This window comes from Dipodomys merriami, unplaced genomic scaffold, assembly GCF_024711535.1.
Source record: "Dipodomys merriami isolate MVZ:Mamm:240054 unplaced genomic scaffold, mDipMer1.0.p SCAF_44, whole genome shotgun sequence".
NCBI classification, from domain to species: domain Eukaryota; kingdom Metazoa; phylum Chordata; class Mammalia; order Rodentia; family Heteromyidae; genus Dipodomys; species Dipodomys merriami.
Window position 1 is genome coordinate 8,599,902 of NW_027206002.1, and position 24,721 is coordinate 8,624,622.

At 46.3% G+C, this 24,721-nt stretch overlaps 1 protein-coding gene and 1 long non-coding RNA gene across 3 annotated transcripts in view; one reads left to right on the forward strand and one right to left on the reverse strand.

Annotated features, from left to right (window-relative positions):
* The window catches only part of LOC138808007 (uncharacterized), a 386,844-nt gene that overhangs the window by 8,933 nt on the left and 353,190 nt on the right, over window positions 1-24,721 (reverse strand). The window lies entirely within an intron of this gene.
* Gabra1 (gamma-aminobutyric acid type A receptor subunit alpha1) overlaps window positions 5,400-24,721 on the forward strand; it is a 46,480-nt gene continuing 27,158 nt past the window's right edge. The window contains exons 1-4 of one of the 2 annotated variants that reach the window (XM_069993951.1): window positions 5,400-5,497; window positions 7,540-7,628; window positions 10,757-10,869; window positions 20,785-20,852. In XM_069993951.1, coding sequence (XP_069850052.1) covers window positions 7,555-7,628; window positions 10,757-10,869; window positions 20,785-20,852 — 255 coding nt within the window. In that variant the 5' untranslated portion in view covers window positions 5,400-5,497; window positions 7,540-7,554. Of the gene's footprint in view, window positions 5,498-5,835; window positions 5,858-7,539; window positions 7,629-10,756; window positions 10,870-20,784; window positions 20,853-24,721 lie in introns of those variants that run through there. The other variant, XM_069993953.1, reaches the window with a different exon arrangement.

The following is a 24,721-nucleotide window of genomic DNA, read 5'->3' on the forward strand; positions in this document are numbered from 1 at the left end:
AAGCATGTTGTGTTTTCTCACCTTCCTTAAGACCACAGGTTTCAAGCTCCTGAGTGAATCTACAGAGCTAATAATAATTTTAGAAAACCTTCCCCAGTTTGGAAATTTACTTATACTTTATCAATATTTTATTTTACTTAAAATTATTTTTTCGTCAGCCATAGGGCTTGAACTCAGGGCCTAGGTGCTGTCCCTGACTTTTGTTGCTTAAGGCTAGCGTTCTACCACTTTGAGCCACAGCACCACTTCCTGTTTTCTGTTAGTCAATTGGAGATAAGAGTCTCACACACCTCCCTGCCAGAGCTGGCTCGGAACCGTGATCCTCAGCTCTCAGCCTCCTGAGTAGCTAGGATTATAGGCGTGAGCCACAAGTGCTGGCTCTTTCTCAATACTTTAAAACAAATTCTTGCTCCTACCACCATTTTATTATTCTTTCCCTAACTCTGAATAAATACACATTTATTTGCTTGAGTGGATGGGCTTGATATTTGTGACAAGGAGATTTCTGAATCTGGGTGACATTTGGGTTACCAGGAAACTGAAAGATGCCATCAGGGGCAGCATTGTATAGGTACTTATGTAGCTATTAAATAATCTCTGGCTCCCATATACAGACGATAGTTTTTGGTGGATTTTCTGACATCCTATGGAGAAAACAACAGGGCGGCAGATGTATCCTGGGGGGAGTATATGACTGGAGTAGCATGAAGGGCGTGTTTCCTGTACTTGGCTATGTGTATCCGCACGTACTCTCTTCTTGGACTGGGTTTTATGTAAAATACTATGACTAAGGAACGGGTAGTGAGATTTACTTTTCTTCTTGGCACATCTTATCAGTAAGAATACAGTCCTAGGGATAAGGTGGTCTTAAAGAAGTAGCTTGTCCCAGTAACTTGCCTGATGATTGGCGATTTTGTGTGTCAGTTGTTTTTTTATGTACAACGTGGGTCCTGGGGTATAGGAATGTGCTATAAATAGTGCACGAAATGCTGGATGAAGAAGAAATTGATGGAGAGAAGAGACTAAGGGAAATTTCCATTCATGAGATACCTTTTAGGTGTTGAACTGGACAGCTAAGCGATGAACATTTGCTTTCCCGTGGAATGCCACAGGTAGAATACGAGGTGGTATTACTACTTAGAAAAATGTCAGAAAATGAGAAAACGAGGTGTGGAGAAGCTGAGGCTGGATGACTTCTGGGATCACTTCCATTCAAGCTTAGCCACTTACTGTGCCACAATGAACTGAGTTTGCTTTCTACAAGAACCATAAAAGCATTACATATTTGGGGAGCTCCACCATCATGGTTGGGATAAACAAACTCTCATTCCCATTGGAATGGGAAAACTTTTATGGGTCAAACAAGGAAGGGATTTTGCTTGTGTTTTTATTTTTATATTCATCATGTTTCTCAGTATGTGGAAATGCCAAACTATGCTTCTAATCTTAAGTGATATTTATCTCAGTTAACCAGATAATGAAAGTGTCTAGATTAACATAAAAAAAAATCCTACTTCAGGCTAGGAAGGCGGTTCAGTGGGAGAGTGTTTGCCTCGCATGCACGAGGCCCTGGGTTTGATTCCTCAGCACCACATAAACAGAAAAAAGCTGGAAGTGGTGCTGTGGCTCAAGTGGTAGAGCGCTTGCCTTGAGCTAAAGAGCGGAGGGACAGCGCCCAGGCCCAGAGTTCAGGCCTCATGACCAACTAAAAAAAAAAAAAAAAAAAAAAAAAAAAAAAAAAAAGAAGAAGAAGAAAAAAAGAAAATTCGATTTATTTATTATCTTTAAGTAGTCGCACCTAGTCATTACTCTATTCTTAAATCACAAGTATTTTTACTTTTTTCCCAATGAATCTATTACTTCAGTGTCAATTATAAAGGAATGACCATTTTTCAAATACAGTAGTTTAGTTCATGAAATAAGCTGGCTTGAATTATAACTATTGGAACTAGCAAACTAAATGTTCATAGATACATATGTATGTATGTATGTATGTTCCACTACAACATGTACATGTGTCAATGTATTTGGTAACCGTGTTACACAGTATAGCAACATTAAGACATTCGTTCAATGCATGCATCTGAGCCATGCATTTTGTATTGTAGGTTCTGGCTGAAACTTATTATTTTATTATTTCTTTATTTCTTTCCCTTAACCCAATTTTTTTTGGGGGGGATCCGGTCATGGGGCCTGAACTCTGGGCCTGGGTGCTGTCCCTCAGCTCTTCAGCTCAAGGCTAGCGCTCTACCACTTGAGCCACAGCGCCACTTCCGTTTTTTTTTTCTTTTTTCCTATGTGGTGCTGAGGAGTCGAACCCAGGGCCTCATGCATGCAAGGCAAGCGCCCTACCACTGAGCCACCTTCCCAGCCCCCCAAATTATTTTTTAATGACACAAAACTGCACCCAATAGAGGAGAACACTCTTGCTATTTTTCCCCACTTGGTTCACATGTAGTTGGAGAAGTGAAAACATTTTTCTATTGAATAGAATCAGCACTGCTTCTTCAATTAGGTCAGGGCTTCCTGCCATTGAACATCGACAGGGGAAGCAGAATGTTCCAGACCGAGCACTAGATGCAGAGCTATTAGGCCTCCGCAGGATTTCTGGTCCCAGGTTTGACCTCAAATGCCTTCTGCCAAAATCTACTAATAGGAGGGTCTTGGCTCCCGGCTCCGTGGGAGAGGAGGGCAGTAAGAGGCGTGGGAGCTACTCGCGTGGGCCTGACCTCCCGCACGGGGCCGGGCTGGACCATCACCATCCAGGAAGGCAGGGGAAGGAAGGACCAGCCGGGGATGGACATCCAGAGGCCTGCTTTGCACGACTTGTCCCCGGTAGGGCGGGGGAGAGACCGGACCAGAGAGCCTCCGCCACCGGTCCCAACCTCGCTTCGCCAGGGAACGGCCAAGAGACGGCGGCCTGGAGGCCCCACGGTGCGGTGCGGACCGGCGCCATCTCCCCATCTGTAACTCGCGCAATGACCGGTAACGGGGGTGGGGGTGGGGACAGGCTCTTTCCCACGTTGTTTCCATCATTAAACCATGATCGATCGTTCGGACCCGCCAACCACTTCGACAATGACTTCCGCAAGGCCACACACACCGAGGAGACAATATGGACATATACACACATGCATACACACATGCATGCATACATATACACAGATGCATATACACATGCACACACACACATGCACACACACGTGCATGCATACATATACACATGCATACACACATGTGCATACATGCATATACACATGCATGCATGCATATACATACAGGCATATACACACATGCATACATATTTGTACACATCTACATACAGATGCATATATACATACAGATGCATACATATATACACACATACATACATTTGTGTATACATATACACACATGCATACATGCGTACATGCGCATGCATGCATACATATACAGGCCTATGCACACATGCATACATATGCATTCATACATACACATCTACACACAGATGCATACATATATACATGCATACATACGTTTGTGTGTACATATACACATGCGTCTATACGCATACATATACATACCTATGTATACATGCATACACACATAAAACATGGTTTCAACGGCTGTGTGAGACACTATTATGAGACAATCAAAAGCACGCTACTTCCGCTCATCCGGGTCTGGGAATCTCCTCCTCCGGCCGCGCGTGTTCGCAGCCATCACACCCACCTGTCAGCGGCTCTGAGGGGCTGTGGGGACCTCCGGGCCTTCGGCCTCCTGAGCCTTGGCCTGGCGCTGCCCGGGCGCCCACAGCCGACCTGCGCTCACGCCTGAGCTCGGGGGGCCGAGGGGGGGAGCGGCCCGCGTCGGAGTCCGAGGCCCGCGTGCAAAGGGGCTGCTTGGCTCGCGGGGCTCGCGACCCTCCTGGCCACCGGAAGTCCGGGCGTTGCCACGCTCGCGTCCAGACTGACGCCCCTGCGGGGCGGGGCGGCGGCACGCGGGACAGACCGGCGCGGTGGCCCGGATGTTCACGCGGGGTCCTCCCCCGTGAGCCATGGGGGCCACTGCCCGCGGGGACTCCCCGGGCCTCCGCGGCCCGGGAGCGGGGCCGGGCCTGCGCCGTCCGGGCGCGCGGGGGCACCGGGACTCGTGGAGCCGGGCACGGCAGGGGACACGCGTGGGCCGTGCGGGTGCGCGCGCCCGGCCCCGGAGCCCCGACGTGACCCCGGCCCCGGAGCCCCGGCGGCGGCGGCCCAGCGGGTGCTGAACGGACAGCGCTCGGCCGGAGGCTCAGGGCCGAGCGGGGGCCGGTCACAGAGCAGCGCGGGCGGCGGCGGGTCCGAGGGCTCACAAAGACCGAAGGAGAGAGAGGGAGGGACGAGGCGAGAGGAGGAGGAGGACAGAAGGACAGAGGGAGAGGGCGGGGCGGGGTGGACGGGAAGCAGGGGTGTCTGACGTCCACGTTCCTCCCCGGCCCACCCACCCCACGTCGAGGGTCCGCGGCCGGGATCGGGGCCGGGAGTGGCCGTGGGGAGGCAGACGTGACCTCCGGACCCAGACATGACTTAAGCAGCAAAGATCAGACAGACAGACTGACGGACGAGCGGACGGACCGACGCCTCATTGAGCCGGGCGCCAGGCGGGAGGGGGGGGGAGGGCTCCCGGTGGAGTAACGACGACCACCACCACCGCGACGGCCTCCGTAATCATCACCACCACGACGACGACGACGGCGAGCCGGGTCCGAAGCGCGCGCTCCGGGAAACCCGGCCCGGGGGCCGCGGGACGCGCGCGCGTGCGCGAGGCCCGGACGGGGCGGGGGACGGCGCGCGCCCCGCACGTGCGCCCCGCGGCCTCCGGTGCGCGGCCCGGCCGGGGGACCGGCTGGGGTGGAGGGGGGAGCCGTCCGTGCACGGGCACGCGCCGGCCGGGCCTGGGATCCCGGGCGCCCCCCCCCCGCCGCGCCCCGCCCCGTCCCCGCCCCGCCCGCGGCCGAGCCCGGCGGGATCGGCGCGCGACGCGGGAGAGGAGGGGACCCGGACCGGGGCCGCGCGGGGCGAGCGGCGGGCCCGGCGCTGGCGAGGGGCGGGCCGGCGCCCGCGCCCGCGCGGCGGGTGCCACCTTCCTTTCTAAAATAAAATCTGCCTGGCATGAAGTCACCGCCTATTCCACATCCGGTTGGCCCGGGGACGCTCTACTACTGTGGCGGGGCGCGGCGGGCCGGGCGCGCGGGGCCGCGGCGCGGGGCCGGGCGGGCGCACTCGCGGGCGAGCTCCTCACGCGCCGCGGCGGCCGTGACGATGGCCGGCGCCCAGTGACCGGCGGGGCGACGCGAGGCCGGGCGAGGCCGCCCCGGGGCCGGCGCTGCGCGGCTCTGCGCGGCTCTGCGCTCCGCTCCGCCCGGCGCGCGGGGACGCGGGCGCGCGGGACTCCGGGCTCGGCCGCCGCCGCCGCCGCCGCCCGCACTCGGCTCCGGCTGCTCTCCCCGCGATCCGGTGCCCGCCGCGGCCCCGAGGTAAGCGACGCCGGGCGCGGGCGGCGGGCGGGCGGGCGGGGAGCCGGGCGGGCAGCCGGCGAGGCGGGCGGGCGGCGGGCGGCTCTCCGGGCTCCACACTGCAGCCGCGGGCAGCTCGGATCCCTCTCCCTCTCTCTCTCTCTCTCTCTCTCTCTCTCTCTCTCTCTCTCTCTCTCTCTCTCTCTCTCTCTCTCTCTCTCTCTCTCTCTCTCCCTCCTCCTTTCTTAGGCACATTTGAATTCTTCCCACGGGGTGGGTGGTGACATGTTGTTTTGGTCTCTCTGTGTCTGTCTGTGTCTCTGTCTGTCTGCCTGTCTCTGTCTGTCTGTCTGTCCTCCCCCCCCCTTCCCCCGGCCCGGGGTGAGCTGGGGAGGGGCGTGGGTCGGGGTGGGGGGGCATCGCCCGAAGTTGGGACGCGGCCCCGCGCTCGGGTCCCCGCGGCGCCGGGCGCCGTCCGTCTCGCCCCGCGGGGGTCCCCCCGCCGCCGTGAGCCCGTGAGCGCGGCCCCCGTGGCGGCCGTGGCGGGGTCGCGGGGCCGGGCGGGCGGCGGGGCGGCGGGGGGCGCGCGGCGAGCCCGGGCCGGCTTCCGACTCCCGCGTGGCGACTGGCGAGAAACTTTCCCACTGCGCGGCTCGGGCGGCGCGGCGGGTGCGGGTCCCGGTGCGGGCGCCGGCGCGCGGCGGGGTCCGTCCGAGGGTCCCTCGGGGAGCTCCCCCCCTTACTGACGAAGAGCAGCCACGCGCGCCAGGCTGAGGGCAGCTCGGCCGGACCGACAGATGTCCGGGACCGACAGATGTCCGGGATTAGTGCCGGGCGAGGCGGGGCGGCCTCGCGGCGGCGGCGCGGGCCGGGTGGGTCGGGCCCCCCCCCCCGCCGTCCCGCCCCGCGCCGTCCGCTCCGCTCGGCCCCGGACCAGGACGGGGTGGGGTGGGGAGCGCCCCCCGGCGCCCGCGGGAGACCCCGGCGCGGGGAGGACGCGGGCCCCGCCGGGAGGGCGGCCCGAGCCCCTGGGCGGGACGGGAGCCGTGAGCTGTCACTGTCCACGCCGGCCGCAGGCTCCCAACCCCCCTGCCCCCCCCGACGCCGGCCAGCCCCCCTCCGACCGGCCAGCCCCCCTAGCCAGCCCCCCCGGCCAGCCCCCCTCCGACCCGCCAGCCCCCCTCCGCGGGCCAGAACCAGGCCGAAATCCACCAACCCGACCGCGGTTGCTCGCACCTCAGCCAGAGGCTCGGGCCCCTTCCGCCGCCCGCGAGTCCCCACCCGTGCCCGGGGCCCGGCGTCCAGCAGCCCCGTGTGCACGTGCGTGCCCGCCGGTGAGCACGCGCGCGGGCTCCGCGTGTCAGAGCTGTGCCCTCGGCCTGCTCCGACGCCGGCGCGGACGTGCAACAGTGTGTCTGGGCGTGCGGCCCGGCCCCGCGCCCCCGGCCCCGCGCGCCCACACCGGCTGCGGACGGTTGGCCCGGGCCCAGCGCGGACCTGGGCGGCCAGGGCGGAGGCCGCGACCTCGCGGGGACGTGGCGGGCAGGGCTCAGGCGCCCCGCCGAGCGCGCGCCGCGGCGCTGGGAGGCATGGCAGCGTGGCTTGGCGGCGGCGGCGGTGGTTTCAAAGCCAGGCGCGGGAGACGCGGGGCGCGCGCGGACCCTCGGTGGAGAAGGGGGCACGCGGGGACCCTCGGTGGAGAAGCGGGGCGGGCGCGGACCCTCGGTGGAGAAGCGGGGCGCGCGCGGACCCTCGGTGGAGAAGCGGGGCGCGCGGGACCCTCGGTGGAGAAGGGGGCGCGCGGGGACCCTCGGTGGAGAAGCGGGGCGCGCGGCCCTCGGTGGAGAAGCGGGGTGGGCGCGGACCCTCGGTGAAGCGGGGCGGGCGGGGACCCTCGGTGGAGAAGCGGGCGGGCGCGGACCCTCGGTGAAGCGGGGCGCGCGGGGACCCTCGGTGGAGAAGCGGGGCGGGCGCGGCGCCAGCGCGGCCGCCTCCCCACGGCGAGCACGCGCGGCCTCGGCCGCCAGTGCCCGGGGCCTGACGCGCCTCCCTCCACTTTTCAGCCGCCGAAGCCGGGGATGAAGAGCTGCCCGGGCCTCTCCGACCTGCTCTGGGCCTGGACCCTGCTTCTCAGCGCGCTCACGGGAAGAAGGTGGGACTCTTTACCTTACTTTACGTTGGCGGGGCGCGGCGGCCGGGCCCTGGCCCCGCAGGCCACCACCGGGAAGGAATTAGCCGTGGGTGAATCCGTGACTAAGGGGAATTCAACCAACTCTAGTTTAGGTCACAGCGCGAGGCATCACCTCCTGTCCACCCTAGAAGGCACGGGAAGCAGCCCGGGCTGCCCCTCCGGTCGGTGCTGGTGAGCCACTGTCACCGAGGGAACCCGCTGTTCGCTGGTTCATGGGGCAAAGTGAACTTGGGTGAGCGTCCGCACTCCTCCCGTGCTGCAATCGCGTGGCAGTCGTGGAGAGCACCGAGCCGCAGGCGGAAAGTTTAAGCTAACACCTGCACAAGTGCATGTGTATGTCACGCCTGCAAACCATCAGGGACAGAAGCCATACGTGTGGGGTATATGAACCACAGATTTAGAAAACGGCTCTAGTTACGCTACCCAGAAAAGTGAATGAGAAACAAAAAATGTGTAAGTTGAACCGCATTTGAAATAGTTCCTGATGATCTAATCAAGAATAGAAGATGAAAGCACTGGAATATGGTCCAAAAGGTGAAAGACTCTCCTTCTTCTATTCAATATTTACTGTGTGGCCTATTTCGACAGTCCTTAAATTCAATCTGTCGATTGCACAGATGGCAAATCCCTCACATCCTTCCCCAGAAAAGGAAAGTAAACTCTTCAACTAAAGGTAGAGAGATGGAATAACCCGGAAGGATGTGGGCTTAAGAGGTTTTTTTTAATTGAGAAGTTGTCTGTTGTTATTTTTAATATCATGCATGGTAAATCTGTAAGGAGCGGGTCATACATTAGTGTCAGGTACTCCTAATTCGAGGCGTTAAGTGGTCTTCAGTGCTTCTGAAAGACTGTATGAAGTGTTACCAATGTAACGACCTGTAGGTGGAGGTAGTGATCAGCGTTTTATTATACCATGCTTCGTGTGCAATCAAAATCAGGTATTGCAACTGACATTTCTCTTCAAAATTTATATTCATTTTGGAACACTCTACACTGGCAAGACTGTTGATTCCCAAATAAGTAATCTTGAGCTTTTTTTTCCCGAAGGTTCAGTGGCAATTACAATGTGACATAGTATATTAAAAATCCAAACGAGGAAGAATCTGATTCGGAAATCATATAAAAGAAAGGTTTCTTCCCGCATATGATGGAAGAGCTGGCTTTTTTGGGGGGCAGACGGGGCTAATTTTGAGCATTTGTGTCAGAATGCCAATTGGCAAAAGCAACATCGAAACAACAAAATACAGAGAGAGACACATTACTTGGATTTTACATAAGTTGTGAAAAATAAAGGAGACGCAGGTGAAGGGACTAGGCACCCTGGGCTCCAAGGATTGTATGAATAATTTAGCAACTTTGCGTGTCACCCCATTTCACCTTTTCTCCCCTTCCCTTTCACGTTGCGTTCTGAGTTCTCTTTTAGAAGTTCTCTACGGCTTAAGGTGTCCTAGCATTCCTCTTCCACCTTTATCAAGATGACCTTCCAATATCCTTCAAAAGTGCCTGCATGGCAGCTAGGTTTGTGACAATGAGTTTGTAGAAATAATCACATTCAGAAAACTATCTATTGCTTTACTGCTGTCATCTGCCAGGGAGATGTACTGGAAGTCACAGAACTAACTGAAAATCTGAGGTTTTGAAAAATAGCAAGATGTTCAATTTTAACAAAATGTGTGGCATTAATGTTGTTTAGGAGAATGAAAACTGCTTCATAGACATACAGTCCACATAGTTAATGTCATTCAAAACTTATTCAATGAAAACTTCATCTGAAAAATGATTACTGCATCTTGCCCATACAAAATTAGTTACTTGCACAACAGTAATTCTGAAATGATAATCGATTGTATTCCTTGCTCCCACCAAATAAGTGAATTCTGATTGAAAATGATGCATTTTCTCCTGTACTTATCAACCATAGAAGCACACAAGAGGGAAGGAAAAAAGTGTGTTGAATAGAAAATGGAAAGTTACAGATAACGTGGCCCTTTCTTAGTTTACACCCTGCATACTTTAAATTCAAGGTCAGAGCTGTCATTGAAATCTGTCACCACGAGTGATCCATCCTAAGATAGAAAACGCTTCTCTCAAAGGATTTTGGAAGTGTCACGCTAATCATTATATAAAATACCATTCCATGAGCAAAGATGTATTAAAGTTGATAGAAGAAACACACCATATTTGAATTATAGTCACTCTGAAGTTTGTAAATGAAAGACTAATAATGATAAGAGATATATGCGACAACCTCAAACAGAAATATTTAGATATGAGTCATTTCATCATTTCTTTGTCTATAGAAGGATGGTAATGAAGTCTCACGCACAAGTTGAACAAACTTGAGTTCTACGTCATGCTTTGCCCATGAATGCTGTCTTAGGACAAACTGTGCTACAGTTCAGTGGAGCATTAACTTCGTCTTTTTAAAAGACGACTATGCCTACATCCAGAGAGGATGCACATTAACTGGAGATTTGAACAACTTTTTAAAATAGCATCATAACTCTGAAGGGGAAGGGGGACTTTTCACCTTGATTAAAATATAATGAACCTAAGAAATATGTTTTGAATGTTTCTTTCTTAAATATCATATCAAAACAACAACCAAAGCCCAAGGCCACAGAAAATGGATAAAGGGTTGTTAATAGGGAAAAGTTGAGGTTCTGCTACCTCTGAAATTAAAAAGCAAACTCAACTATTTTCAAAACTCCCTTCTACCTTCTACATAGGTATTTTTAAAACTTTGGTCTCTGCTTGCACAGTGTTGACATTCTTGTTTATACAGAGAAGACATATATGGCAACATAACGAACGCACTGAGAACTGAGAAATTAGATCTCAGTCTGAGTAGAACTCATTTCCTATAACTTTCCTCCCATATTTAGAAGGAATAGAAAAAAAGAGCCTATCATGAATAAAGAGGATATGCTAATGGTTATAGTATGGATATTCTTTTAATTCTCCAGAAGGAATTTTCAAAGGCTCAATAGAAAAGAAAGCAGGGAAAAATCTAAAAAAGGTTTTAACTGAACAGAGGTTTTGGTTGAAATGTATAATTGAGTCCTAGCTTCTCTTTATGCTTTTCTCAGCCATGAACAGCCCTCGTTACAAGATGAACTTAAAGACAACACCACTGTCTTCACCAGGATTTTGGACCGACTCTTAGATGGTTATGATAATCGCCTGAGACCAGGATTGGGGGGTAAGTCCTATTTTTGTTTTAGAGAAGAATATGAAGTCATTACGATTACAGCCTTGCTTTCCCTTAAGTGGCAAGGGTAGAATAAGAGTAGCAGAGTAGCATGTAGGTTAGTAATTACTCCTACTGTTAATAGTTTAATATGCATTCAATGTGCTGATATGTTGTGCACCTATTGAAACGTATTGAAAGACAGATACACAATTTTCACCCTGATGCGCGAAGGGACTACATTTACTTGCTTTCTCTCTAATAATTATGATTGTGCGGGATGGGAAGGAGACACCATTCTGGCTTCCAGACTATCAACTCTGCCATCTTCCTAGGGAGCTGCTGTTTACGCTGAATTCCAACAGGACAGTTCTGATTCTATGGCTTCAAACGTTTATTTTAGTAGATTACGTATTGATCTACTATTTCCTGTTAAGTTATCCATTACCTCTAGGATCAAAGGTAAATGAGAGAGATGGCATTTGTGTGTGTGTGTGTGTGTGTGTGTGTGTGTGCGTGTGTGTTTTAAAGCATTTGAACTCACATTTCAGTTTTCTGTACTAAGATTTTTTTTCTTGGCATACCAGTTAACTGGTTATATTGATAAGCTTCTGTTTGAGAAGAAACTAGAGCTTAATGTGTATACATATAACCACAGTATTAAATATTTCCAGAAATTACACGCTAATTTGAATTATCCGTGGGTAAAATAACCAAACAGTCTCATTTACTTAAAGATAATGAAGCCAAATCAAAATATCGATCTTAGAGGAAAAACCAGTACAGTGAGGAAGGAAGTCAGCATTCACAGTCCTGCAGGGGCCACTTCCGAAACAGCACGGATGTGACATCGTCTCCAAATTACTTGTTGAAACTATTTAATGTCAATAGTAAGAAAGCATTTTGATAGCACAGAAGCTTAAGAATGCAAACACTGGTTTTAAAACCAAAAGGTAGCAAGGATTTCAGATTAGTTATTTGCAGAGCTAGGGACTGGACCAGGGACCCTGTGAAGCTCAGGAAACTCTACCACTGAGCTACATCCTCAGCTCTACAGTGATTTAAAAAAAAAAAAGTGTTGCATCTTTAATCGTAGGCATGAAGCTGTAAAATTTCATTAATGTCTCAGAGGCTTCAAAAATGTATCTTTAATCCTTAAAGGATAAGTGAGAAGTGTTTATTAAGGGGTCATCAATATTTTGCATGTATTTTAATATTATCAATCACTAGAAAACTAATTTTAATATAAGATGTATTTTTAAGACATTGATAAAAATAGAATCAGCTATCAAATTAGAAAATCATGGTAGTACAATTTCTGGCTAGTATAATTTAAAATTATCATAATTTTTTCCTTCATGAATACATCATTTAATTTCACTTTTCCTATACATTTCCGGTATTTTAAGGATGACATGGATTACAGTAAATTTCTATTGAAAAACAGACCTTTTATTTTTTGACATGACTGATTTGTTTTCAGATGAAAAGATTATATAGATGAAAGTACCTGAAAGATTGTATCTAGAGTCTAAGTAGGTGAAAGTCTCCTCTTAGTAAATCTGTGATCTAAGCTAGGTTACTTTCGTTTAAAAGAAAAAGACATCTGCTATATTCTTTGTTATGAGAAAAGTCTGATTTCATAAAAGGTAACAACCATGCAACAGACAAGGATATTTTATTCTGAATATCCTCAGAAAATAGAAAACTGTGATAAGCTGAAATTTGAGACTAATGTAAGAAATGTTTCCATGTGCAAATTCATCATGACTTGTTTGTGCAGAAACACATAATGCATCAGAAGGTATAAAATTTCTCTTTGGAGAAGCTTGGGTCCAGTAGCTAGAATGATAGAAGATATCGGGGGATAGTGTAACACTATTTGAAAAGTTTACTTTTTTTGTAGGACATAAAAATACAATACGCAGGAAGAATTCTTTTTTTCAAGATCAGAGTGGTAAAATAGAGTAGAGTATGTAGAGATCTAAGAGTCTAATATATTCTCCTCAGGAGCTAAAAGAGAAAAACAAGCTAACCAGGTTCATATTTCAAATATGAAGTAAAGGAAAACTCTAAACAAACATGGATTGGAAGGATCAATAGCTAGAAAATACAAATTAAATAGTCAATAACTATTGAATGGAGTCTCACTTGTAAACGTTTTCATGGCGAAGGAGTGAAACTAGGGAGCTGAACGTGTTTTTGAGAAGCTTTCATCTGAGGCCTGGTCAATGTACAAGAATAACAGACTTGATAGGAGAAAGATAAAAGTCAGAAGAGGGGGAGCACATGAAAGAAAGTTAAAGAAAAAGAGAGCAGAAGAACAGGACAGAAAAGACAGAAGACGGAGAGCTGAGCGGGGCAGAAGAGAGTCAGAGGACCAAGAGGATGGGTGGAAAAGCGGAGGGGCAGAGGCCGAGGCCCAGCTGCTGGGTGGACCTCCGGGCTCGCTTGCACAGGCAAGACTGAGTTCATTTTTTCCAAGTTTTCTCCTCAGTGCTTGTGATTCTATCAGTGGCACCTCAAAGAAAAAAAAAATCAAATAATGTTAAGCTTCACAGATGTGGGGCAAATGTGATGCGTGTTCATACTGGCTCTGTTCGCACTCTGGGGATGGAATAAATGCCCCACCGGCAGAGATGCAGAGCTGAGTCCCCAAGGAAGGCATGAGGCCTTCAAAAATAAGCAACATCCTTCTTCTGGCCACACGATGTGACCATTGCAGTCTGATGGGTAGAGAGAATAGCAATTCAGACAGAGAGTGGACTTGATCTCTGCTATATTCCTGATAGCTTAGGTCTTAGGTTGTTTACTAAAATCATTAAAAAAAAAACTGAGAGCGTGCCACAAAAACAATAATTTGTGTGATATTTTGTGTGAGTTTGTAAAACTTTACTGGAGGATACGTACATTTTATTGGCACATTTTAATTGTACAAAGTTTATGATAGCATTTCCGTGCAAGCGTAAAATGCTCGTTTTAAAATTCCAATTTGATCTAGCTATAGTTTACAAGATGATTGATACTCTTAAAACTTTTATTATTAGTTTGCATCTCATGTGATACTGAGATCTGAAACAAAAACTGTATTCATATTTAACTAGTGTTACAACACATATTTTATATTTATATTACAAACAGGATTTCAAAAATAGACACAAGATGTGTCATAATATGGCACTGTTAAATAAAAAAAAAAGACTCTGCTGACAATGTATCTGAAAGTCAAAAAGGTTCAGCTTATGCAAATCTCTTCTTGCTGTTACCTTCACCAGAAAATGGTCTTTGTTATGAAATCTTTAGTTAAAATCTTGGAATCTTTCCTCTTGAGCATGATATTGTTTTGCTGTGTTTTCATGCAAGGTGTAGAGATGCTCAGATTTGGCAAATTCAACCTACTTCTTTAAACACAGAAATACTGTGCTTAAGTAATCTGTAACTCAGCTGAGTTTCAGAGAAAAGAGTTACCAAAGGGAGCTGCTCAATGAGAGGGAGGGCCACTTAGCAATTCCTGCAGTCAGCTCATGGGTCCAGCTTGTCTAAAACATTCACCGACGCAGCCAAAGGAATGTTCTAGCTTGTTTATAAAACTGTACTCTCACCTTGCCTCTTGTGTATAAACCATCTCTATATCAATGCCAAGCACTTCTTGAAATATTAGAAAGCTGCTGAGACTATACTCAAGTCACAGAGGCCAGTGTTATAAAAAAAAGTTGCATTTGATTTCTGTTACTACTTGATCTTTTTTTTTTTTTGTTTAATAGGGTTTACCAGTATAGGACCTTTAGAAAATGTTTTCTGTTAAAAATTGCTTATTTATGGCAGAAGGTAAAGTGTAATATTTGAAAAATGTCATGGGTCTGAGATGTAAATCTTGATGAGATCATCACAGATGGGTGTTTTTGTGTTTTTTTTTGTTTTTGTTTTTGAAAAACTTAATAGAAAGAAAAGAGGTCCTGGGGAGAGAATATATAAGATTGCTATATATAATTGTCACGTAACTAAAATGCTGCACCAGGAAATACAACGTCTCCTATTTCTAGAGCCCAAACCAAACCCCTTCCTCCAAGGGTCCTTTGCTCGTAGAAAACACTCCTTTATAAGGAGAGAAGAAAAGGGTGATTTCTCCATGAAAATGGGATAAATGCCTACTCCAACAAAACTGACCTTTCCTACTCAGAGCTAACTTGCATCATCTGACTTGTTGGAATCCCCAAATACAGAAGAATCGCAGATTGATTTGATGTCCTGAAACTTGGCTGTCTACTCTTGATCTAGACTCATTAGCTAACTATAGGCAAAATTAAATAGCTCCACATAAAAACCAGAGGGGGGGCTTTATAAGAACAGAAATGAGTGACAGACAAGGAGCAGAGATGTTGCTTCGGCGGTGGGCACTGAGTGGGAACATGGCTGCAGGGAGGTGCCATTGAGCTGGAGTTGGTGAGGGAGCCAGGGTGTTCTCCAGTCCCAAACAGCACTCTTTGAAAGCAGCATCTTGAAATGCATGTGGTTGCGAGGGGTGACTAAGACACGCCCATGCAGCCTCCATGCCCCGTGAACCTCTGTGTGAACAGACAGACCAGCGTCCAGCAAGCGTCTCCAGTCACTCCCTCTCGGTCTCTTTTAGGACGGCCATGTTTACCACTCAGTATGCACAGCAGCATCAGCTACCTTCCTGAGCCGCAGGGCGCGTCCTGTCACTTCTGTACCCAAAGGCTTCCTCTGGCATTAGGAAGGTCAGCTGCTTTCCAAATAAACGCCTCTTCAGCCAAGACTGCCTCTAGACAGTGATCGCTAGACGCTCCAGCTCCGGATAGGCTGGGCTCTTTCTTAAAACCCAAGTTTATTCTCGCCTCAGGTCCTTTGTCTTGTTTGTTTCTGGTCTTTTCTTAGACCTAGCCATCATTGAAATTTTGTTATTGTTCAACTCAAATGTCAGCATTCAAAAGACATTCTTTCAGGGCTGGGAAGGTGGCTCAGTGGTAGAGCACTTGCCTTGCATGCATGAGGCCCTGGGTTCGATTCCTCAGCACCACATAGGCAAAAAGAAAAAAGCCGGAAGTGGCACTGTGGCTCAAGTGGTAGAGTGCTAGCCTTGAGCTGAAGAGCTGAGGGACAGTGTTCAGGCCCCACGACTGGACCCCCCCCCCAAAAAAAGACATTCTTTCAGAGCATGTAGAAAGAGCTGAATTTCACTAGGAAAATTTGTGTACATAGCTAGATACATACTTACATCTATCATCTATCTACTTGTATGTCTGTTTATCTATCTATCTATCTATCTATCTATCTATCTTATCTATCTATCTATCTATCTATCTATCTATCTATCTATGTCTCTATATGTCTCTATGTATCTATCTATGTATCTATCCATGTATCTATGTATCTATGTATCTATCTATCTATCTATGTATCTATCTATGTATCTATCTATCTGTCTGTCTATCTGTCTTCCTACCTACCTACCTACCTACCTACCTACCTACCTACCTACATACATACATACTTATCTACCTTCCTAATCAATCTAAAATGTTTTCCCTATAAACAGCTGTGAGCAATACAAAGGAACAGGAATTTTCTGCATTGTGGTCAATGCCCGTCCTTTCTATTCTTCTCTGGAGCTGGGCCTAGCTGGCATATAGAAAATACCAAGTGAACATTTAGAGGCTAAATTAACAACCCCCCAAAATACTTCTGGAAGTACCTTCACACTGTAATCTCTTGCTGCACCCCAACACTGCATTCCATTTGTAGGCATTATTTCTTCATTCAAACCGTGAGCAACTGGCATCACAAGGATTATATGATTGTACCTAAAATAATACATCTTATACTCAAGGACAATCTGAGTCAAAACTGGAGCACTGCGTCTTCTAAGCCAACGTGCTCACTTCTGACTTTATTACACTGCAACTCTTGTTTGTATTCCTACACTAATCATCTTCTTGAATGATCACTTCAAAACATCTACTATTTCAATACTTATTAGCAGGATATTAGCACTGTAGCTTTATAAAGGGAAAACATATCAATTGGGAGTCAGAATATATAATACAATATTGGTACTATATTGTTTATAGATAAACTTAAAAAAATTGATTTTCAGTCATAGGGCCTGAACTCAAGGCCTGAGTGCTGTCCCTCAGCTCTTTAGTTCAAGCCTAGCATTCTACCACTTGAGCCACAGCACTACTTCCAGCTTTTTCTGCTTATGTGGTACTCAGGAATCGAACCCAGGGCCTCATGCCTGCAAGGAAAGCACTCTACCACTGAGCCACCTTCCCAGCCTTATAGATAAACTTTTGTAAGGGCTGCAAGTATGGGTGACATAGTCAGGTGCTAGCTCCATAAGCACAAACTGGAGTGCAAACTCTATTACTTGATTTCCTAAATTTATGCTGGAAAAAATGTTTTTTATAACAACAACACAATGCATTACATTGACCTCAAGCTTACTCCACAGTTTTTTTTCCTAAAATGTTTTATTAGAGTAAGATCCCTGATTAATTTTGGGAAATGCACAGGTAACTAAGGTTGGCTACATTTACATAAAATGTTTCCAGAAATATGGAATAAGCAGGGTTTTCAGGTTAGGGAAACATTCACTAGACATTCATTGTAACAGCTGATGATAAATCAAAGCTAGTTATTTCAGTATGTGGCAAGAGAAATGGGTTAGAAGGGAAACAATAGGGAAAGTTTGGTCTTCCTCCTCTTATGTTGCCATCTGTCAATAATTGGTGGTATGTGGAATTTTACTTGCTTCTGACCCCTCCCCTTATTCATTTATTTATGAATTTGTTGTTTTTATTGTAAAGGTGATATGCAGAGGGGTTACAGTGATGTGAATCAGGTATTGAGTACATTTCTTTTTGAACAGTGTCACCTCTTTTTTTTTTCTCCTAGTTTTTCCCTCCCTTCTTCCCCTTCCCCACAGGTTGTAGAGTTCATTTTCAACCAAGTGTCTAGTGAGTGTATCACTGCTGCATTTGTCCTACCATTTCTGTTTTTCCCCTTATCCTTCCCCAAACAGGTAAACTTACATACAAGACAGATGGTACATATATCCAAAACAGCTACAAAGAAGAAAAATAAAAACAAACCAAAACAAAACAAAAAGTAAATAACAAAAACCTCTTGTTCCCTTGCTTGGAGTTCATTGTGATAAACATTGTTTTATAGTTTCATATGGTCAGATGCACACAGCTGTTGAGCCCTTGTGATCCTCTCCTAAGAATGTCCTCCTTTGGTCTCACTGTGTGAATGTTTAGAGTCTTGTTTACCATGTCCATGTCTGTGTGTAATTTTTTTGTCTTTTACCATCCATTGGTTTTCTTGTAGATTTACAGGCACATTTTGATTACGAATGAGAGGACAATGCGACCTATGTCTCTTTGGGTATGGCTTACTTGGTTTAACATGATTTTTTCCCCACGTCTTTCCATTTCCTTACACCCCTTCCCTTTACACTTCATGGTTAACTAGTCTTTTTGGTCTTTATCAGCCTCCTCCAGTTTTGTAACGTGGAGTCTTTTGTTAGAATAAAAAGCAAATATATATATGTAGAGCATAGTCAGAAGCTGTAATGATATATGCATGTGCATGTGTGGCTCTAAGGTCATTTAGGGACACATGATATGGTGCTTACCCCTCTCCTCCCAGTTCAGGTTATTTGCATTGGAATCTTGCAGTGGCAAATTTCAGAGAATCTCAAGAGAGTATGGCTGGGAATAAAGTAAGATGAAGTATCTGCAGATGGTAAACTTGTATGGTAAATAAGTTTATAGCCAAAGATAGATAAAATAGGAAAAAAATAGACTTGAAAAATGTGGGCCCAGTCATTTATGTAAATTGCTTTCCATTTATGCCTAATCTCTGTATGGCACAGAGACAATTATGCACAGAAATAAATGTATCTAAACTTAACTTTGTTTTACATTGTTTGATTGGTGGTAAAATCTTTAGAAAAAGCCATTTAGGTAATTTAAAATTTGATTCTTATGTAGTTCCCTATTAGCAATCTACAACTTAATGGGTGGAAAATCATGCCGCTATTTAGTGAGTTGATCTCTCTCTTCTTCATGATGCTGTATCGTACAAAATAACACAAACTAGTGGCTCCTAACTCACCGAGTGAGTCATTCTGGAAAGCTGTCTGTCCGGAGGATTTCTCTGAATGTGCAGCATATATTCTGCCACACTCAAGAGACAGGTATTGATGAGAAATCTCCAGGAGGGCAATTCAAGCTGCCAAAAGTGTACATGTGTGCGATCAGGATTATCATTCCCCAAATTAAAAAAAAAAGTCATGTGCAGTGATATTTGACTCTAATCCCTGTCTGGGGAGACTTAGGGACTAGTATAATTTTAGTTCCTATAATCTACAGGATATAGATGATACATCATAGAGAACTCAAACGGAGCCTTGCACTATGAGGTTAATGAAGGAATACTGTTAAAAGCACAATAAGAAACGTTTGGTTTGATCAAGACTTACATGTTGGAAGATAAATTAGGTCTGAATTCTTCTGACCATAGTTAAAGCAGAAGTTAAATTGCAGGGAATTTATGTATAACTATGTATAAATATGAAGCAGCAGACTTATTCCAATAAGGGGGATATTTGGTATGAAATAATTTAGATTCAAAATATGCCCATAGCTGTTGTAGGGTGTTTTTTTTTGCTTGTTTTTGGTCCTTTTCATGATGATAAGTGTATATCTTATTATCTCAAAGAAAATCCAAGTGATGGCTTTATTGCTTCATATAGAAATGAAATGCCAAAAGAGAAGGAGAAAATCAACTTTATCTTGTGTATGTAGTTTTTGTGAATAAGTGACATAGCCTTGTATTTTTTCCCGATTGTTTTAAAATTAAAAAGTGGTCCTGATATTCTAGTTAAATGCCAGCCTAGTACAAAAGAATGCATGGGCCTAGAGAGAGGGGGCTAGCACAGAGGGATACATGTTGGAGAAATCTAGAAGGGACTAGAGCGGGAACCCTCACGGAAGATGGAAGAGAAGTTGAGATGGATGGCTAACAGCTCTGCAGTCAAAGGATTTTACTGCTCGTGGATAGAACTGTGTTTATAATATCCTATCCCGGGCCGGAGAAGCAAACGTACGGAGTTTCTGGACTGTCAGTTCTCAGAGCTACGGTGAAAATGACATGGCCACAGTCCTCATTGTCACCCTTCAACCAATTGTTCCCTTTTATGCAATCAACATTTTTCTCTTTCTTGATGAGGGACTGTTTTTCTGTGAAAGCGTCTCTGTTGAGTTGTCACAGAACTACAGTAAAAGTGTTTTATTGGTTATATATATATGCCATCAGAGGCCAATAATAAAAACACATGGAGCGTGCAACAGAATCTATGCCACAGTAGGTCTGCCTTATCTTCAAAATTAAAAATACTTACCTTTGTTGTCCAATATTTCCCCCGGGGTGAATTTGGATAATTTAGTTAAACTTTACTACAAGAAAGCAATCATTTCTAAAACATACTTTTGAGGTCTTCAAGAGTTAATAAAGCTTGCGAAAGTCGACTCTAGAATTCCCAAGAGCAGTCTATGTGTGCCTGAGGAATCTGTGTAAAAATATTTAAAGTGTATTACCCTGCTAACATATTTTTATTACTACATAAAGTGATTCGGTAACATTCAAGCAAGAGTGTCCGTCCCTTCTTGAAGAATTCATTCATGTACCCAAGGCGGTACGTGCGCAGCCTCTGTTCTCCACTGAAAATATTAACTGTGAAATTTCCAATGTAAGCAGTAAATTATCAGGACAATTCAGTGGACCAGTTTTAGAAGTAGCTAATCAAAGCCAATGAATTTCCCATCCGGGTGTGAGGGTGTGGTGTGAGATCTAATGAGGGACTTGCGAAAAACTCACTGGCCCAATTTCCTGCTCCATCAGAGCGCGTGACCGAAGTGAAGACAGACATTTTCGTCACCAGCTTCGGACCTGTTTCCGACCATGATATGGTAAGTGATGGCCGCTTTAGTTCTTTTGGGTTTGTTTTTACATTGAAGTGGTGAGAGGAAAATATAGACGGAATATTTATGGAATTGTTTGTGTATGGAGCAATCTGTGAAGGCTTGGTTGTGTCTCTTGTTTCTGCATGTCTAGTATCTATTCTAGAGTAGAATGTATCTGTGAGTGGGGTGTGCGTGTGTGTATGCCATTTGCTTCCCAGATAAATCAACCCTTCTTCTCTGTCCTTTAAATGCCTTGGTTTCCATCCTACAGGGCATGCAACACCAGGACTTAGGAGGCTAAGTTGATGCAGGGGTGTTAAGTTTACAGAGAACAGGTCAGCCACTAATTCTGTGGTCTCTGAATGATTATTTTTGCCATAAAGGAGAAATGGCTATTGAAGTTGAGGGAGCACTTGAGCAGCATGAGAGAAACAGGTATGGTAAACCCTCGGATAGGAAAGGTGCTGCTTCATTGCAAAAAGTGCATCAAATTATGACCAGAAGTGGAAATAAAATTATATGTATATGACATATTTGATATATATGCATATATATTTCATTTTTTCCCCTAAGGCAACTAAGTCAACATGAATTTGTAGCCTACCAGATGGGAGTTGATAAATCAGTAGAACTCTGCAAATACTTTATGTTTCTGAATTTGTAATGGTCAAACGACTATAAGTGAAATGTCATAAAGAAGCCATGAAGACATTCCACTATGAATACTTCACAGCTACATCAATTGAACGTTTTGTTTTTTTTTAATGCTCTTATGTTAGCAGTTAGTCAAAAAGTCTTAGAAGGTAGTTCAGAGTGACTCACAATAAAAGCTGCAGAATCATTCTGGCTAAAAGCCAAAGTCAAACTGTCATGTCTGGCTTCCGTTGAGCTCAGAACCATGCACCATTGGCCCTAGGCTAGTTGTTTTTGAACTCTGGTCCTGGGCACTGTCCCTCAGCTCTTCAGCTCAAGGCAAGCACTGTACTGCTTGAGCCACAGCGCCACTTCCGATTTTCTAGTGGTTTATTGGAGATCAGAGTCTCACGCACTTTTCTGCCCAGGTTGGCTTTGAACTGTGATCCTCAGATCTCAGCGTCCTGAGTAGCCAGGATTACAGGTGTGAGCCACCTGCACCCGGCGGCCCTCATTAGTTTGCTATATGAACAGCCTGCTTTCTCTAAGGTAGCAACACCGGCTGCAGGATTACAGGCTGTGGGATTTTGGGCAAATCCACTGCATTTCCAACATTCTCTCAAATGATTATGATGGTTGCCTGTGCCAGTAGGATTGTTAGGAATTTAAATGAGATATGTAAATCAAGAGTCTATCAATAGTCTTCAATAAAAATGCGCTGTTATTGCTTTTATCTCAGTTGTCTCTGATTCCCCATCTTCTTCATGGAAATTTCCTCTCTGTATTCATCTAAAACCTTTAGTTTTACAAAGGCCCACATTGAAACCCAAATGCCTTGTAAAACCACTTTTTGATAACTATAGTAATAAACTAACATTGCCTTTTACTTTCTAATCACATTTATTGACCATAAGATACATTTAGGCTTTTGGCTACGTACTCAGTAGCATTTGATCATTATTTTTCTTATCTCAGATCAATGCCAAAAAATTGAAAATAATGTCATCTCACAAATTTCATAGTATTAGTGTACTTCTGGCTTAGGTTGAATATTGAATTACATACTTGATGACAAGTGTAGGAGCCTGTATTGTTAAAACAACAACAAGAACAGTAGCACTGAAGTCTTATTGAGGGCCTGAATAAATCAAACCTTCATTTCTGAGTTTTGAGCCTTTTGAGAAAGAATAGAATAAAGGTCTTGGGAAATCAAAATACCATGTTTTCTCTAACAATTTGACCTCACTCTCTGGCATGTGGTATGGAGCCTCACAAAACAGAGCAATTGATATTTTCAGAAACTGTAAGAAGGAAGCCACCTGTGATTAAAACATTAGCTCTTCATCAGGTGTGGTAGCTCATGCTTACCATCCTAGCAGCTTGGAGGCTGAGATCAAGAGGATCACAGTTTGAGGCTCTCTCTAGCAAAAAATTCACACGAGCCCACCCCCATTCTCAACAACAACAAAGCCATAGGTGCTAGATAACAGGTCTGTAATGGTCAGTGTCCAGGACAGTTTGGGCAAGAAGCAAGATTCTCTCTCAAAACCAACCAGAGCTAAGAGGCCTGGAGGCATGGCTCAAGTAGTAGCTTGCCTGACTAGTAAGCACGAAGCCCTGAGTTCAAACACCAGTGCTGTCAAATTTTTCTCTTCCCTTGAAGAGTGTTTGTCTCAGATTCATTGAGATTTCAGCATCTATTAGATTATTATTTTATTTTATTTTTGGGTCTGGTCATGGAGCCTGAACTCTGGGCCTGGGCACTGTCCCTCAGCTCTTCAGCTCAAGGCTAGCGCTCTACCACTTGAGCCACAGTGCCACATCCGGCTTTTTTTTTCTGCTTATGTGGTGCTGGGGAATCGAACCCAGGGCCTCATGCATGCAAGGCAAGTGCTCTACCACTGAGCCACCTTCCGGGCCCTCCATTAGATTATATTTTCTTAGAGAGTTAGGATCTGTCATGCACCTTAACCCATGGGTATCCTCATGACTGACGTTCTGTGTGCAGTGTGATCTAGTACTAGACGAGTGTATCAGTGTCCACGCCTGTGCCACGCTCACTGCCTGACACTCCTGAAACAGACAGGGCTTGAGTTATTCTCCCAAGGGATCAAATGAGGCGATGGCCTGCAACTGATGAGCTAAGTGGCAAGTGAAATTGTCCCTGATCATCTCCCCATGCTATAGAAGATTAATCATTTAAACCACGTGATGATGGGAGGGTCATGTTTAAAGGGGGAGGGGCAGTGTGATTTAGAGGCGATCGAAATCAAAATGATAAAGCTATGCGTTTCAAAAATGAGAAAAAGTATTATCATTTTGAATGTGAGAATAAAATACCTAATTAATAAAAATCAGTAACAGTATCTACCACAACTGAATATATAATGTAAGACACCATGATAGAACTCTATAAACCATACTCACAAGCCCTCATTGGAAGCCTCTCAGCCAAGCATAATTCTCATCCACTCTTGCCAAAACAGAGTGACCCATTGGTGAATTGTACCAACTGTAGCCCAGGTCTTTCCCCCCCTCTGCCCCCCCCCGCCCCCCGACTCCTGGGCCCCAGGGCCTCCTACTTCATCTGGAATAGGACACAAAACGAGGCCAGCTCCTTCAGTTTATTTTAAAAACCATTAATTGGCTATCAAACAGCAAATTCCCAGGGCACTAGGTTGTGACAGAAATATCCAGACAGCTCCGTGATCGGCCCTGTTTTCTAGAGTGCTTAAAACGTGTTCAGTCCGGGCACGCACAGATGGCGGTGCACGGTGGAGTGAGAACACTTCAGAATGAGATTGATTTAGGAACATAAGGATGCGCTGTCACGAATCTTCACGAGAAGGCTCACGTTGGCCAAGGACCTGCACTAGGAGGCAGAGTAGCTCTGAGAGCCTTGCCCCTGGGCTGGGGACGGGACTCGGAAATCTACCATATACTTTAGCAGAACGTTCTAGTTGCTCAGGCTCTCTTTCAAAAAGTCCCGTATTTTAGGAGGCTTTGCTTCTTCACTTACTTCAGGTTTTTCCTGCCCTGCAGCTTTTCTAAAGAAACAATCACTCTTTGCTTTCCGCTGCATACAAATCTGACACAAATTTTTGTTGATAAAATGAGAGATAACTAATGGACTGTAAAATTTCCTGAGCGCTTCCTGTGTTCTAGGAATCTGTACAGCCGTTCTCCAGTATGAACCCACTTCTTGTTACAGTCAGGTTGATGTTCTCTATTTCATAGGTTAG